The sequence below is a fragment of the Aplysia californica genome, unplaced genomic scaffold (genome assembly GCF_000002075.1).
Source record: "Aplysia californica isolate F4 #8 unplaced genomic scaffold, AplCal3.0 scaffold00027, whole genome shotgun sequence".
NCBI classification, from domain to species: Eukaryota; Metazoa; Mollusca; class Gastropoda; order Aplysiida; family Aplysiidae; genus Aplysia; species Aplysia californica.
The window spans coordinates 29311-42912 of record NW_004797297.1 but is presented as its reverse complement, the minus strand read 5'-3'; the positions used below and the strand labels follow the sequence as shown (position 1 = coordinate 42912).

Sequence of the window (13602 nt, the reverse complement as noted above, 5' to 3'; positions counted from 1 at the left end):
AAAGAGAGAGAGAGAAAGAGAGAGAGAAAGAGAGAGAGAGAGAGAATGTTTTACGGAGCGGGTTGTCCCAGCACGTGAGACATGTAATTTACTAATGTCCTGTCTTGTTGTGCGTATGCGTGAGGGCACCTAACCTTTGTAACGTCTACTGCCCTTGTTAACGACCAAGATAAATTTTCCTCCTGCAAGATGAATAAAGATTGTCATTGTCAACTTCGCCCTACCCTTGCCGCGGCTCTCTCCTCGTGAGTGATGAGTCTCACGCCCTCCGCGGCCAACGACTGCGTCGTCTCCTCAAACAGCCGACTGGGCTCTGTCTCGCCCTTGCCGTGCAGCTCCAGGTACCTGTCCACAAACCTGCAGGAAATTGATGCTCAGTTACCAAGTGGGCAGGATTTTTAGTATCTCGAAGCCTGCTTCCTGAATTATGTAAATTATGTTGATGGGGTCGAAAAAAACCACCTACATTAACATACAAAATAATCTAAAACAAAGAAACAAACAAAAAAACAGCTTCCCCACCACCCAGAAAAATAAGCAAAAAAAATTAAAATAAAAATAAAATAAAACCCAGTGTACCATGGCTTCAACAAACATAGATCTAATTTTGTTTGAAAAGTACCAAAGTACTGTAGTACTTCTAAAACACACTTCAACATATTGGCGTAAACAATAGATATTTCCAACAGTAACAATGACAGTGACAAGGTATCAGAGGTCGTTCATTTCCATCCGGAGACTCACTTTTGTGGTATTGATTTGGAATTTTCATTGGACAAAACTGTTGCTCCAGGATCAGCATACGTCTTGTAGAAACGCCTGGAAAAAAAAAATGCGCATTTAATTTCTACATTTCGAAAGGCAAAATAAAGGTGTTCTGTTCTTTTTCTTTAGATTTATCGAAACCTACGATCAAGGTCAGGCCCGTGAGATATTCTTCGAGTGAGAGCAACTCTGGGTCAAATTCCTTATATGTATACATATTATATGTATGAGATTATGGTCACAGATTCTTGAACTGGGCGATATAAAACATTCCTATGACTCTACAACTCTACTAAACACTAAAATCTCTCTCTCTCTCTCTCTCGCCCTCTCTCTCTCTCACTCTCTCTTTCATTGTAACTGAGAGCCAGATCAGTTTCCGTCTCTTAGCTATAAATGAAAATGTCCTCATTTCACAACAATAATATTTTAGATAAATTTAGCGATAAAAGTACAGTTGTGTCTGTGGTGTTGTAGTTTTAGATACTTCGCTGTCGCAAGCAGAAGGCCCATGTTTGATTTTTGAATGAGGAGAAATTCTTATTGAATATCGAGGTCTTTCTCCTGGAACGTTGTATCCCTCTCAGCCCAGGATGGCCCTGACATGCTAGATCAGAAGCCAGCCTCCAAATTAATCTAACTTGCATCCTTAGAACTAATAGGAGCATAAAAACATCTGATCTAAAAAAACTCCAAATGTTTTAACACTTTGCAGTCACACAGCCAGCAGTGCGAAATACTCCATCTGGTCACCCAGCAAGGAGAGTGACTGGAGGAATGGACTTCTCGGGCCTGTGACAGAACTGTGTTAAGTGATAGGAACAGATTTAATTTTCACCGTCTCGCATTATAGCGTCAGGTGACCGCAAAGTGTTAAACAATAAAAGTACCACTACAGAATAAAGTAGAAAAAGCAGACCCCACCCGAGTGCCTACATGTCACTTGTTGTAAAGTTGCAAAGAAATAAAGGCTGAAACAAAGTCTGAGCAGACCACACCACCACAGCGCCCACTAACCACCTGCTGTAGGACTGGTGTACTGGAAGAACATACGGCAAGTCAATGCCATTATACACTTATTAAATAGTGGCAACATTTTGTCAGGAACAGGAGACGGTAAAAAGCAACACTGTAAACAATAGAAGTGGTTTTAACAATCTTTAAACCAAAAGGACATAGAGTCATGCTATAATGTAATACAAAGTTGGCCTTTTATTTTTGGAAAATGAACAGCTGGCTGATTTTAAAAAAAAAATTTCTTAAGAGTTTTACAGCACTTGCAACACAATAAAGTCATACAAGTGCCGAAGAATAGCTGTGTTACAAGAGAGTAACATACACAAAAAAAAGGAGGAGAGATAAGGACGACGGATGTTTTTTGGTGTTTTTTTTCTATTTTATAGTAGTAGTAGAGTGTTTTACGGCGCTCGCAACTGCATAAGGTCATATGAGCACCAAGGGGTGGGTGTCAACAGAGAAATCTTTACAGGGAATCAGACTTAGACTGCTCACCTCTCTAACCTCAACAGCACAAGGTCTGCTTCGACTATTAAGGCACCCCAAAATAGCAGGTCACAAGAGAGTGACAAACATACCAAAGAAGTAGAGGAAAATGACAATAGTACGGATCAGGAAAGAAAAAGCAACAGTTCCCTGTTGTAGATCAGGCACAGTTATGAGCATGACATGAGTCAGCCCATTTACAATTCTACTATGCTTGAACGAGAAATATCCCCCCTTTGGGAATGGCCTAAAGACACTTCAGTCAGTGGCACTGCCCCGGGGGGTTTCACAGATGTTTGATAGGAAAGAAGGAGCAAACCACACCAGAGCACCTGCCAACAACCCACAGCTAGTTTCTTTGAAGAGACTTTTTGCACAAGAAAGAATGCTTCAATTAACCCTTCTGACACACACACTGTTTCAGACATAGAAACTACCGTTCAGTACAAACTTCTGAGATGACTTACGCTCTGACAAAGTCCTCAGGGTACAGAATTTTCTGTACTTCTCTGTGTGGAGGTACCGGCTTCGGAGGTTTTGCCTTGACAATGTCGTACCAAATAGGTCTGTCTTCAGCTTTCATCGCCCCAGCCCTCAGCAATCCCTGCAGTCTGTGGACAAGGACAGATGAGACACAACATAAGGGTTGGGACCTAGGTGAATTTTCAAATAATTATTTTATAATTCTGATGTCACACAAAATAAAACAGGGGGCTCTCGTGGCCTAGAGGTTAAGGTGTTGGCGTCTCATTCAAAGGTCCCGGGTTCGAATCCGGGTAGCGACTGAAAAATTTTCTTCTCTAAAATTGTCTCCTTTCACCTCATCTCCTGCTCTCTAGCAATGTTCTGTTGTCTGCTATCATTTCCACTTTCTGCCCCCACCCCCTCACCTCCTTTGCCCCCTCCTTTGGGCTCCTGACTCTTCCTGCAGCCTTTCTACTACTCCTCCTTGGCTCCTCCTTACTGCTGTCTTTCTGCCACACCCCTGATCTTCTGGTAGGAAAGATCTACACCTGGCCTTCTCGGACAAGGGCGAAAAATCTCGGAGGGGCCGAGTGCAAGTTGCGCACGTTAAAGATCCCTTGGTGGTCTAAAATCAATGAGTAGGCTTCGGCTGCCACTCGGGCAAAATTCAAAATTTCCTACCAACTGAAAATATTAGGTGTGTCCCCTGCGCTCATATGACCTTATGTATGCAGTTGCGAGTGCCGTAAAACACTTTACAAAAAAACACAAAATAAAGCATATCTTTACAAGAGAAGTTTTACATATGAAAATGAAAAGAAAAAGTGATTTAAAGATAGAGATTTTTTTAAAAAGTTCACTTTGCATGCCTGGAAGGGTTGGTGATTTTTTAATAAAAAAAAAAAAATAGAAATTGTAAAAATCGGTTTTTTAAATTTAAATCAGATTTTTTTCATTGAAATCGGATTTTTAAATTTTTTGGGTAAAATGTCAACACAGTTTGGGATTTTTGGTGGCTAAAAGTATGTTCTTTTAGTGCCAAATACATTGTCTTTATTTTAACTAATGATTAATTTCAGCTGCAAAAGAAAGCCTTAATCTGCTAGATATCAGTGAATTATGGCTACAGACAAAAAAAGAAGAAAATGTCAGTCTAAAAGGAAGGGGGGAGGGGGGGTGGAGGGTGGGTAATTATGCATAGATAGATAAACTTCCAATTTATTACAGTGTGTGTGTGTGTGTGTGTGTGTGTGTGTGTGTGTGTGTGTGTGTGTGTGTGTGTGTGTGTGCGCACACTTGTGTTTGTCTAAAAAGAAAAAGAAAATGCTAATTTCAATTATGAAAAAAAAAGTAAATTAAATACTGTGTATTATTTTACAGTGACAGGGGGGAAAGCAGACTTTTAAGCATGATTATATTAGTCTTCTAAACCTTATATATATCTATTCTATAAAACCAAGGAAAGGAATTCTGAATGTTTAAAGACGTAAAAACAGAATACATTAAAAAAAAAAAGTGATTTAAATCACTGAGTTTTATTTTTAAAATCAAGTTGATTAAAATTTTTAAAACTGAACTGATTTAAATCAACCCAACCCTGATTTCAATTATGAAAAAAAAGTAAATTGAATACCGTATTATTTTACAGTGAAAGACTTTCAAGCATGATTATATTAGTCTACTAAACCTTTATATCTGTTTAGATTCTAATTTAAAACCAAGTAAAGGAATTCTGAATGTTTGAATATATATGTAAAAACGGAATACATTTTTTAAAAAGCGATTTAAATCACTGATTTTTATTTTAAGAATCAAGTTGATTAAAATTTAAAAAATTAACCGATTTAAATCAACCCAGCTCTGATTTCAATTATGGAAAAAAAGTAAAAATAAAATACTGTTTTATTTTACAGTGAAAGCAGACTTTTAAGCATGATTATATTAGATCTAGATCTAGATCTAGTCTACCAAACCTTATATATTCTGTTTTATGAAACCAAGGAAAGGAATTCTGAATATTGAAATATGTAAAAACTGAATAAAAATAAATTGTTTAAAAAGTGATTTAAATCACTGATTTATATTTAAAAAATCAAGTTGATTTAAATTTAAAAAATCAACTGATTTAAATCGACCTGATTTAAATCAACCCAACCCTGACGCATGGAACAAACAAAAATAAGCAAGAAAGGATTTTTTTAGACGACAACACAGGTACTAGGTCGTGGCACTTTCAACCTGATTCTTGTGGTGAACTTAAATTACTGTTTGTACTTTCAGATATCAAGCATCACCTCATATATATAACACACCATGGGGACAGGTTCAGTATCGAGTGGAGGTTTTGTGGCTGCCAGTGCAGGGGCATTTTTCACTCATGCACCCGTCTCATGTAGGCCTACGTACAAGTTTTATACTTTTTTCTATTAGTATTTTGCATGCTGAAAGCAAAAGTAGAAGGCCTTCATTTGTGCTCCAAATCAATAGTTATATATATTGACTATTGATGTCTGAAAACAGAATAGGCCTAATGCATCAATCTTGATATCTAGTATTTGACTCGTTTTTGTAACGATACCGTCATGGGGGGTTTCAGGGAAGCATGCCCTCCCATCCTAAAAATAACCGGGGGTTTCCAGGGAGCGCATACCCCCCCCATTTCACCATGACTTGATGTTTTGGCAATTAGGGTTGAGATTTACTTGAAAACAATTGATTTGCAAAGGGTATTTCTAGTTAGTGGCCGTGTGTAGATCTACTCTACAGCAAAAATTGTATAAATATATGGCAGTTCAGATTTCATCTGTGTGTGGGGGTCATTCATCATTCATCCAGAGCCAGATCTGCGACAGACATCGGCGATCATGATTTTCCATTCATTCCTTTGCTCGGATGCTCTCAGAAAAGCTACGTTTCCCTGATTTTTCCCTGTTACCCATTTGTTTAGAGGTTCCCTAAGTATGTTGTTCTGGGCCTACCCCTCCCTCGCTTGCCCTCAATTTTACCAGTGAGAGCTAGATGTTCAAGACCCTTTTAAGTCTATTCAGGTGTCCCAAAAACTGCATTTGTCATTTCCTGATTGTTTTTAACATTGAGCGTCCCACATGGGCTTCATCACTGGGGGTGCAAAAGTAAAAATTTACCGCCAGTAGAATAGTAGAATAGTAGGCTCGTGAGTAGGACTACAAAAGTAGAGATTGTAGATGTGGTAGCCGTACATGCCTTGTTACAGTTACGTGCGTGTGTAGTGTTGAGTTGTTGTGTGTGCAGTACGTATAGTGTACATCTACTATGGTGCAGTATAGTCTGTAGCACTATTATTATCTTTTATAATATTAATAAAAATACTCTATACTGACTACTGTGTGTGGCAGTGGACAGTGGACAGAGAAGAAAACAGTCTAGACTCTAGATCTAGATTAGATCTATAGATCTATATATAGATCTGTATTACAAGCCCTTTATTTTCGTTACCTGGTTAGTATAGACCCAACACTCTCTCTTCGACTCCCTGCCATTATGAATTGTCACACTTTGATAAATATCAAGAGCAAATGGAAGAGAATACTATTTTAGCACATTGATAGAGAGGTCAAATATTTGTCTTCGGGATTCGTTAATTCTGTAGAACAAAGTTAAGAATTTTTATATTTTAGAAACTTATCAAAAACATAAACCAAAAAAGAAATGACTGCATATATTATAAAATTAATTAATATGAATACAAAATATAATAAATTACATCTTATTTTGTTTGATAAATAAGAGCCTAGTAAAAATGGTCATGAATGGTTTGATAATGGATTGCTCAAAGTGACAAATCTGAAATTAAAGATCTAGTCATTTCTTTTCTTTCGCCAAGAATCCCATGTGTTGTCAACTTTTTAATTGAACGAATATGAAAAAAAAAGAACGCTTTCGCTTTGAGCAATATTGATATTTTTAGTGAGTGAGTCTTGAGTTGAGTTCACAGAATTCTGTGGTTGAGTTTGAGTTCTCGAGTCTTCAGTGAGTTAGTTGATGAGCTGGTCGTGCATAGACTGGCCCAGCCTAGTGCATGGGAGTTTTTTCGACGTGTCATGTAACTGTTCCTTTTAAGACTTAGATCTAGATTCTAGATCTATATAATCTAGATAGCTCTTTAACTTTAATGTAAACGCGTTGTTATTGTTGTAGCCTAGATTGCATCTGATCTCTCGTCTTGAACCCAGTCTCTTCCTTCCTTCATTCGTGATTTTCAACTGAATCGGTCGCAATGAACATTTTGCCACACAAAAGGTAAGTCACAGTCACGTTACTAACCTAGATCTAGACCTAGATCTAGATTCTAGATTTGGAATCAAGGCTTAGGCTAGAGTAGAACTAATCTAGATCTAGATCAAAAGACTTTTACGGCTGGATTGAACTTTGGTGGACCCACTGTCACTGTGTTTACATACATTCAGTCGAACGTGTGTAGTGTAAAGACGGAATCACAAGGGAGCCAGAAAAAATTTATATCTTAGACATTTTCCGTCTTAGACAGGGGAATTTAGGACGGGGGGGTTCAAAGGCCCAGCTGGTGGGATCAAGGATCACTTGTCCGATCGGCATGCAGTGGTCAAAACTCCACACCTCTCAATTGCTATAAAAGTTTGCTATCCTATGTCATGACATAGCACCAATCTTACATATCCAATTACCACCAGTGCTTGCCTTTCATAGGACCACTGTTTGACCTATTAAAAACAGAACGCAGTGGCTATTTTTACGGCGAGCCGTAAAGATAGCCTCCCAGTGAGTCCCAGGCTATTTTTACGGCGATCCTCGAAAAGCGACCCTACTCCGCCTCTCATGTACGCGACATGCCTCAATGTATTAGATCTAGGCCTATAGGGGCCGTTCAAAATATAAACTTACACCTCAGAGGGGAAAGGGTGTCTTTGGCTTCTGTAAGAAAAGTGTAAGATTGGGTGGGGAGGTTAACCAAATATGACACTTCTGTCTGATGAACGTTTTGCTCATGACTGGAAAGAAAAGATAAAAGAAAAAGTGGATAAATGCCAGTAACAAGACCCAGATCTGCATGATCACTGCAGATCTCCGTTGTTGTTGTTTTTTTGTTTTGTTTGTTTTTTGAGAGGGGGTGGGGGGGGTTACAAATAATTTTGAAATTATGATGAAAATTCTGTAGGTGGACATCTAATTTCTTAATGTTTCTTTGTAACTTTGCAACTGTTTTGTTGATCTTTTAGTGTCTTGATGTCTTTTATTTGTAAGGCACGTACTTATTGCATTGACAAGAGTCTCAATGTCTTCCACATATGCGTTCTTTCTAGTTCATATGGCTCGCCGTAAAAATAGCCACTGCGAAAACAGAAATGTTTGAACATCTCCTTTGGTTCCACCCTTAGCCCCACCCACCAATGCCACCCCTCACTGCCATCATTGTAATGTTGGCAATGATTCGAGGAACTCTTTTATCGGCTGGCCCGGCTTTACAATCAGGGCGGCAGGCATTGGTCAATCTACTTTCACACCTCTGGCTTCTGGACACAGGAAAGTTTCCGTAGTGGTTCGCTACTCAAGCACTCTCAAGGGAAGTCGTGCGATTTTATACCCACACTACATTGACCATCTGCATCGTTCAGGGCTAACATGATGGGGTAATATCTAACCCCAAATTGCACCTCTACTCCTCTACCTCGCCCAGCGGCATAGCCATAGCGTTAAGTTTAGAGTCGGCGGAACCCGAATTGCGAGTTTTGTTTCAAATCAGGGTTGAGCGGGCAAAGCATTCTCCCCGTCTTAGACAGGTGAAACCCTCGGAAGGGAGCCGATTTTTCTTTCTGTTTCCTCGTTGGACAGGTTTCCGTTTTATACAGGTAATTAAAGAGGAATTCAAGGGGGGAGCGGGGAGATTCCGTTAAGACATTCATATTTATGAATGCGCACTAGAATCTAGATTATATATATAGATAGGTAATATTATATCTAGATGACAACAGTGGGGGTGTTTCAGTCAGGGGGGCTTGTCCCCCTTGTTAGTGGGGGGGTTTCCGGGGGAGGGGGTGGCTTGCCCCCCTAGAAACAATAAAAAAAACAACACATTAATGCAAAACAATTTAAAGACTAATAACATGGGTCTCAATATTCCGCTATTTTGCGGATTTACGCTACCGCCATGTCCTCCGCTAAACTCAGCTACTGCGAAAGCAGGTCAATCAGAAAGAGAGTTGCTGGGAGCAGAGTGACTGCCAGGCCTCGGGAATTACCCGCGAATTTGAAAAAAAAATCGCCGAGACGTAGGAAAAAACATAAAAGATCTAGAATATTATTTGAAAACCAAATTCAATTGCGTCTTTAAGTTCATTTTTGTTGGTCGCGATTGTGATGTTAATTCGGCTTTTCCCAGTGTGAGAGTATGTTTCACGCGAACAGGCGGCTTGGCGGCAAGCGGAATTGTATGTGACACAGAGGCTCGACCGGAAAATCAAGATCTCAGAAATTTGTCTTTAAAAGTCTGAATACGCAAGTTTTGTAACATGCAGTTTCTGCATTACAAACGTGGTGTCGCCATGAAAATAATGTTCGTCATTGTGCTGTCGCTTGTGGGGGCAAAAAAAAAAACAAAGAAAGAAATTTATACAAGCGTCTTGTCGGTCTCGTCATTGTGACCGGTCAATGAACCTGCGCACGTTCTGAGCGCTGTGAAGTACAGGACTCCGGAATGGGGGGAGATTATTGATTTTTAAAAAAAGATTTTCACTCGGGGATGGGGGGAGGGTTGGGCGCAACACCAGAGGACAAAAAAAGAAAAGATACTGGAAGCAAATTTTACTTAGAATTTTGATTACTACTACAGCTCTCTTCAAAGTGCGCGTTTGTGCATGCCTTGTGTATAATAATTGGGATCCGTCATAACTACTTGTAAGCGTGTTAATGAACTTAGGGCAGGGGCCTAAGTGTTTGCGTTTCATTGGATGGGTGACAGTAAATTGTCTCTATATTTTAGCTTTGTTCAAGATTCGCAGATTTTCAGTGTCACTGTACCTTGCCCTCCCACAATTCTTACACCTCTCACACTGAATAGGTTTACTTGAGCTATTCAAGTTATTACTCTACTTTCAGTTTGAGCATTAATTTTGTCTTTCTTGTTTATTATACGAATCATGGTTCATGACAGTCGATATTCTGGTTGAAGGCCTTTTCCCAGGCTCAAAACAAGATTCATTTTTATATAGTTTATATAGGCGAACATGATGACAGTAAAATATAAAAGTCGCACAAGACCATAGTGCGCCTCCACTTTCTGTACGTAATCAAGATTGTAAATATTTGGTTAGTGACTCTTACTTGAAATTATCTTCCAAACCCTCAAACTGGTATGAAATAACCTTGCTTTGATAAATTGATGGTTTTTATTCCAACATTCTAGGGTCCAACAGTATAGTGGGTGTCTTGCGAAAATGGGCTTCTGTCGTGATCATGCGGAAAGTTCCTCCTTTTTAAAAATTCTGAATTGAGACCCATGAATGAGAGCGGAGCATTGCACAGCTAAGCTAGTTCAAAATTAGTTCCGGCTCTGTTCAGTGTTGGGTCTACCAAAGTTCAATCTTACCGGCTTAACATCTAAAAATGACTTGCTAGACTAAGTCAGACTAGATGTAGTCTAGATTTCTAGTAGAGTCTAGAATCTAGACTCTACTCCAGTATCTAGATCTAGTTCTACTCTAGCATGAATGCGACTACCGTAGGCCTACATTATTCTTTTGTGCTTCTTTTTCTTTTTGAGAATGACATACTAGAACTTTTTCTTTTTGGACCAATGCATCTTTGCATCGCATCGTTACCCGTTACGCCATCTGGCGTTTAGGGCAGCAACATCTTTGCAGTTTGCATAAAATTGATGTGACTGGGAAATGCACGATCAGCATTGGAGGTTGCTGAAGACTATGAATCTGTGCCGTCGGTGGCCTAGTGGTTAGGCAGGCAGACTCGTAATCGTGTGATTGCGGGTTCGGGGGTTCGAGCCTCAGCTCGACCCGACGTTCTTGGGAAAGGCACTTTGCACGAATTTCCCACTTGGTTCGGTCCTTTCGGAGATGGACGTTAGTTAAACTCGGAGGCCCCGCCTCTTAAATAACCTAATAGTTTTGATAAGGGTGTTAAACCTCTATACCATTTCACCATTTAATGACCCTGGGGCCTGTGGGGGCAGGGCTGAGGCTTCACAGGAACTTGTCTGTGTCTGAATAGGCTTGGTCACACCGGTTGCTAAGACCATGATGAGATCATAAATCCAATGTTCTACCTGCTCTAGCAACATGCGTAAAAGCAATGTAAGTGTGAGATGATTCTAAGTCGCTATCAAGATATTAGAAGAATTGTATTCGAAAAAGCTTGACATGTTGCGAAACTAAAGATTTTTACTTCAAATTTCTCAAAACTAGGTACTGAGCAGATAGATCTTTGTAATTTTGAGGTAGCAAATCATCTCAGTATTATTTTACTCATGGACCTGTCTCCTCATGTTAAAAAAAATGTTGGCGGGTGCTCTGGTGTGGTTTGCTTCTTCTTTCCTGTCAAACATTTATCGTCCTTATCTCCCCTTCTTTTTTATGTTTGTTACTCTCTTGTAACACCTATTCTTCTGGCGCTCATATATGACCTTTTATGCAGTTGCGAGTGCCGTAAAAACCTCTACTAAAACTAAGATTTTCTGAACTTGTGCACAGTACCAGATACCACAAGCAAGTATCAATGTGGTTCTTACTGCCCTGTTCATTATAAATAGGAACCAGCTCTCTGATAATTTTGATGTGTTGTGTGTTTGTCTGTCAGTCGTGATGTCAGATACTGAACTTGTACCCCCGCGGCAGTGCCACTGACTGTAGTGTCTTTAGGCCATTCCCAAAGGGGGGACATTTCTCGTTCTAGCACAGTAGAATTGTAAATGGGCTGATTCATGTCACACTCATAACTGTGCCTGATCTACAACAGGGAAATGCTGCTTTTTCTTTCGTAATCCTTACTATTATCATTTTTCCTCTACTTCTTTTGTATGTTTGTCACTCTCTTGTGACCTGCTATTTCGGGGTGCCTTGATAGTTGAAGCAGACTTTGTGCTGTTGAAGCTAGAGAGGTGAGCAGAGTAAGTCTGAACCCCTGTAAAGACTTCTCTGTTGACACCCACCCCTTGGCGCTTATATATGACCTTATGCAGTTGTGAGTGCCGTAAAACCTTCTACTATTTATACTATAATAAATATAAACAGATACTGAACTTGTATGATTAACTGTTTATCTCTACAGTTGGCATGTGCGCACAAAGAAAAACATCGAAAGAGTGCGGCGCGATGAAGAGAAAGCTGCGGAGGAAGAGAAAGAGCGGCAAAGAAGAATAGCCCTCGCTGTAAGTGTAACTTTGAAATTCAACTTAAAAGCAGTTCTACTAGTATTCTTTGGCCATGATACAGATCATCAAAAATGTCTTACATACATCTGAGGTGTGCTGACAAAAAAGTTACTTCTCGCAGTCCACATGGAGAGATAATGTGACATAGTATATCGGCTGAAAACCAACACTGGGTTCAAATTTGTTGGTTAAGTGATCCCGTTTTCTTCAAGTTTAACATGTCTTTTATTATTTCATACGAAGTGGCTAGCTGTACTTAGATCTAGGTTTGGCCCTATCAAATCAAACCTGTTGGGTACACAGGTCTCATTAGATCTAGATCTAGTAATTATTCAGGTTCAAAATACATGCAAGTCAGTAGTAAGGCACCTTTTGTTTTTGTCTGAAATATAAATACTTTAGGCATTGCAAATTAAAAATTTCATTTTTACAATTCAGCCATCAATAATAAGTACGGCTAGCCTGATTGTCTAGCCATCCTTAAGTATGGCTAGCCAAGCCGTCTAACCGAGAAGTCTAGCCGTACTTAAGTCTCAAATACAAATACTTTAGGTACTGCAAACTAAAAATGTATTTTTACAATTCAGTAGGCTTTTTTTTTTTTGTCAGTCTAGCCATCATATTAGAAATAAGTATGGCTAGCCTAGCAGTCTAGCTGTCATTAAGTACGGCTAGCCTCTTAATAAATTGTACAAACTCTACCCATAAATTTGCTTACTGTAAAATGGACTGTACGTCCAGCATGTCATTGTTTTCAACAATATATCAGTTGTACCTCTGGGAGCCTGATGTAAATGATTTTGAGCCAGTGTTTTGTGGTGATTCAGAGGTGAAGAAAGATTGCCACGATAAAGATGTGTATGACAATTTTTTAAGATTCATTTAAAAGAACGTCCTTTTTCAGATTGCACAATGGTGATACAAAGCAATGTGTCTGTATTTAATTATACTTTGTTCACATGTTGTTCGGCCTGTGCCTACTTTCATGTTAATGGAAAACTAAATTTATTTTATTGCTTTTTGCTGTTTGTTGTTTTTTGGGGGGTGTTTTTGTTTTCAAAATTAAATGTTTAAGGTCAGGTGTGTTTACAATTAAACTTGCTGGAAAAATGAAAAATGACAAGGGTTGTGTGTGGGGAAGATTAGAATGTGGGGTCAAGAGAATTATTAAAACGTCATTTGTGTTTAATGAACCTTTGTTATTTTGTAGTTTGTTCAGAAAGGGTGCTATTATTCAAAACTTGTCACTTTTATTATATTGTATCTATTTGCTCACTGTTGTTGTATTGCATGTTTTTAGGAGCAAGAGGCTCGCACTGATCTGCTGAGAGCGCGAGCTCATGGGAGAGCCCTGAAGGGAAATGATTCGTCTCTACCCCCTCCCCCTGTGGAGTCTGGCACGGCAGAAGAAACGTCGGCCCAGCCAGGAGCCTTGGATGTTTTTGCACCGCGGTCTTCGGGACGGGACGTAG

General features: G+C 39.4%; 2 protein-coding genes across 2 annotated transcripts in view; one reads left to right on the top strand and one right to left on the bottom strand.

Annotated features, from left to right (window-relative positions):
* Window positions 1–6378, bottom strand: part of LOC101862090 (28S ribosomal protein S23, mitochondrial) — a 13431-nt gene extending 7053 nt beyond the window's left edge. Inside the window, exons 1-4 of the mRNA XM_005091182.3 lie at window positions 6208–6378; window positions 2736–2879; window positions 745–819; window positions 225–357 (exon numbers count right to left, since the gene is read on the bottom strand). Coding sequence (XP_005091239.1) covers window positions 225–357; window positions 745–819; window positions 2736–2879; window positions 6208–6251 — 396 coding nt within the window. The 5' untranslated portion in view covers window positions 6252–6378. The remainder of the gene's footprint in view (window positions 1–224; window positions 358–744; window positions 820–2735; window positions 2880–6207) is intronic.
* Window positions 6379–6662: 284 nt separating this feature from the next.
* Window positions 6663–13602, top strand: part of LOC101862091 (leukocyte receptor cluster member 1 homolog) — a gene marked incomplete in the record, with an annotated part of 18002 nt that continues 11062 nt past the window's right edge. Inside the window, 3 exon segments of the mRNA XM_013089933.2 lie at window positions 6663–7011; window positions 12028–12127; window positions 13431–13602. Of these exon segments, the coding sequence (XP_012945387.1) occupies window positions 6989–7011; window positions 12028–12127; window positions 13431–13602 (295 nt within the window).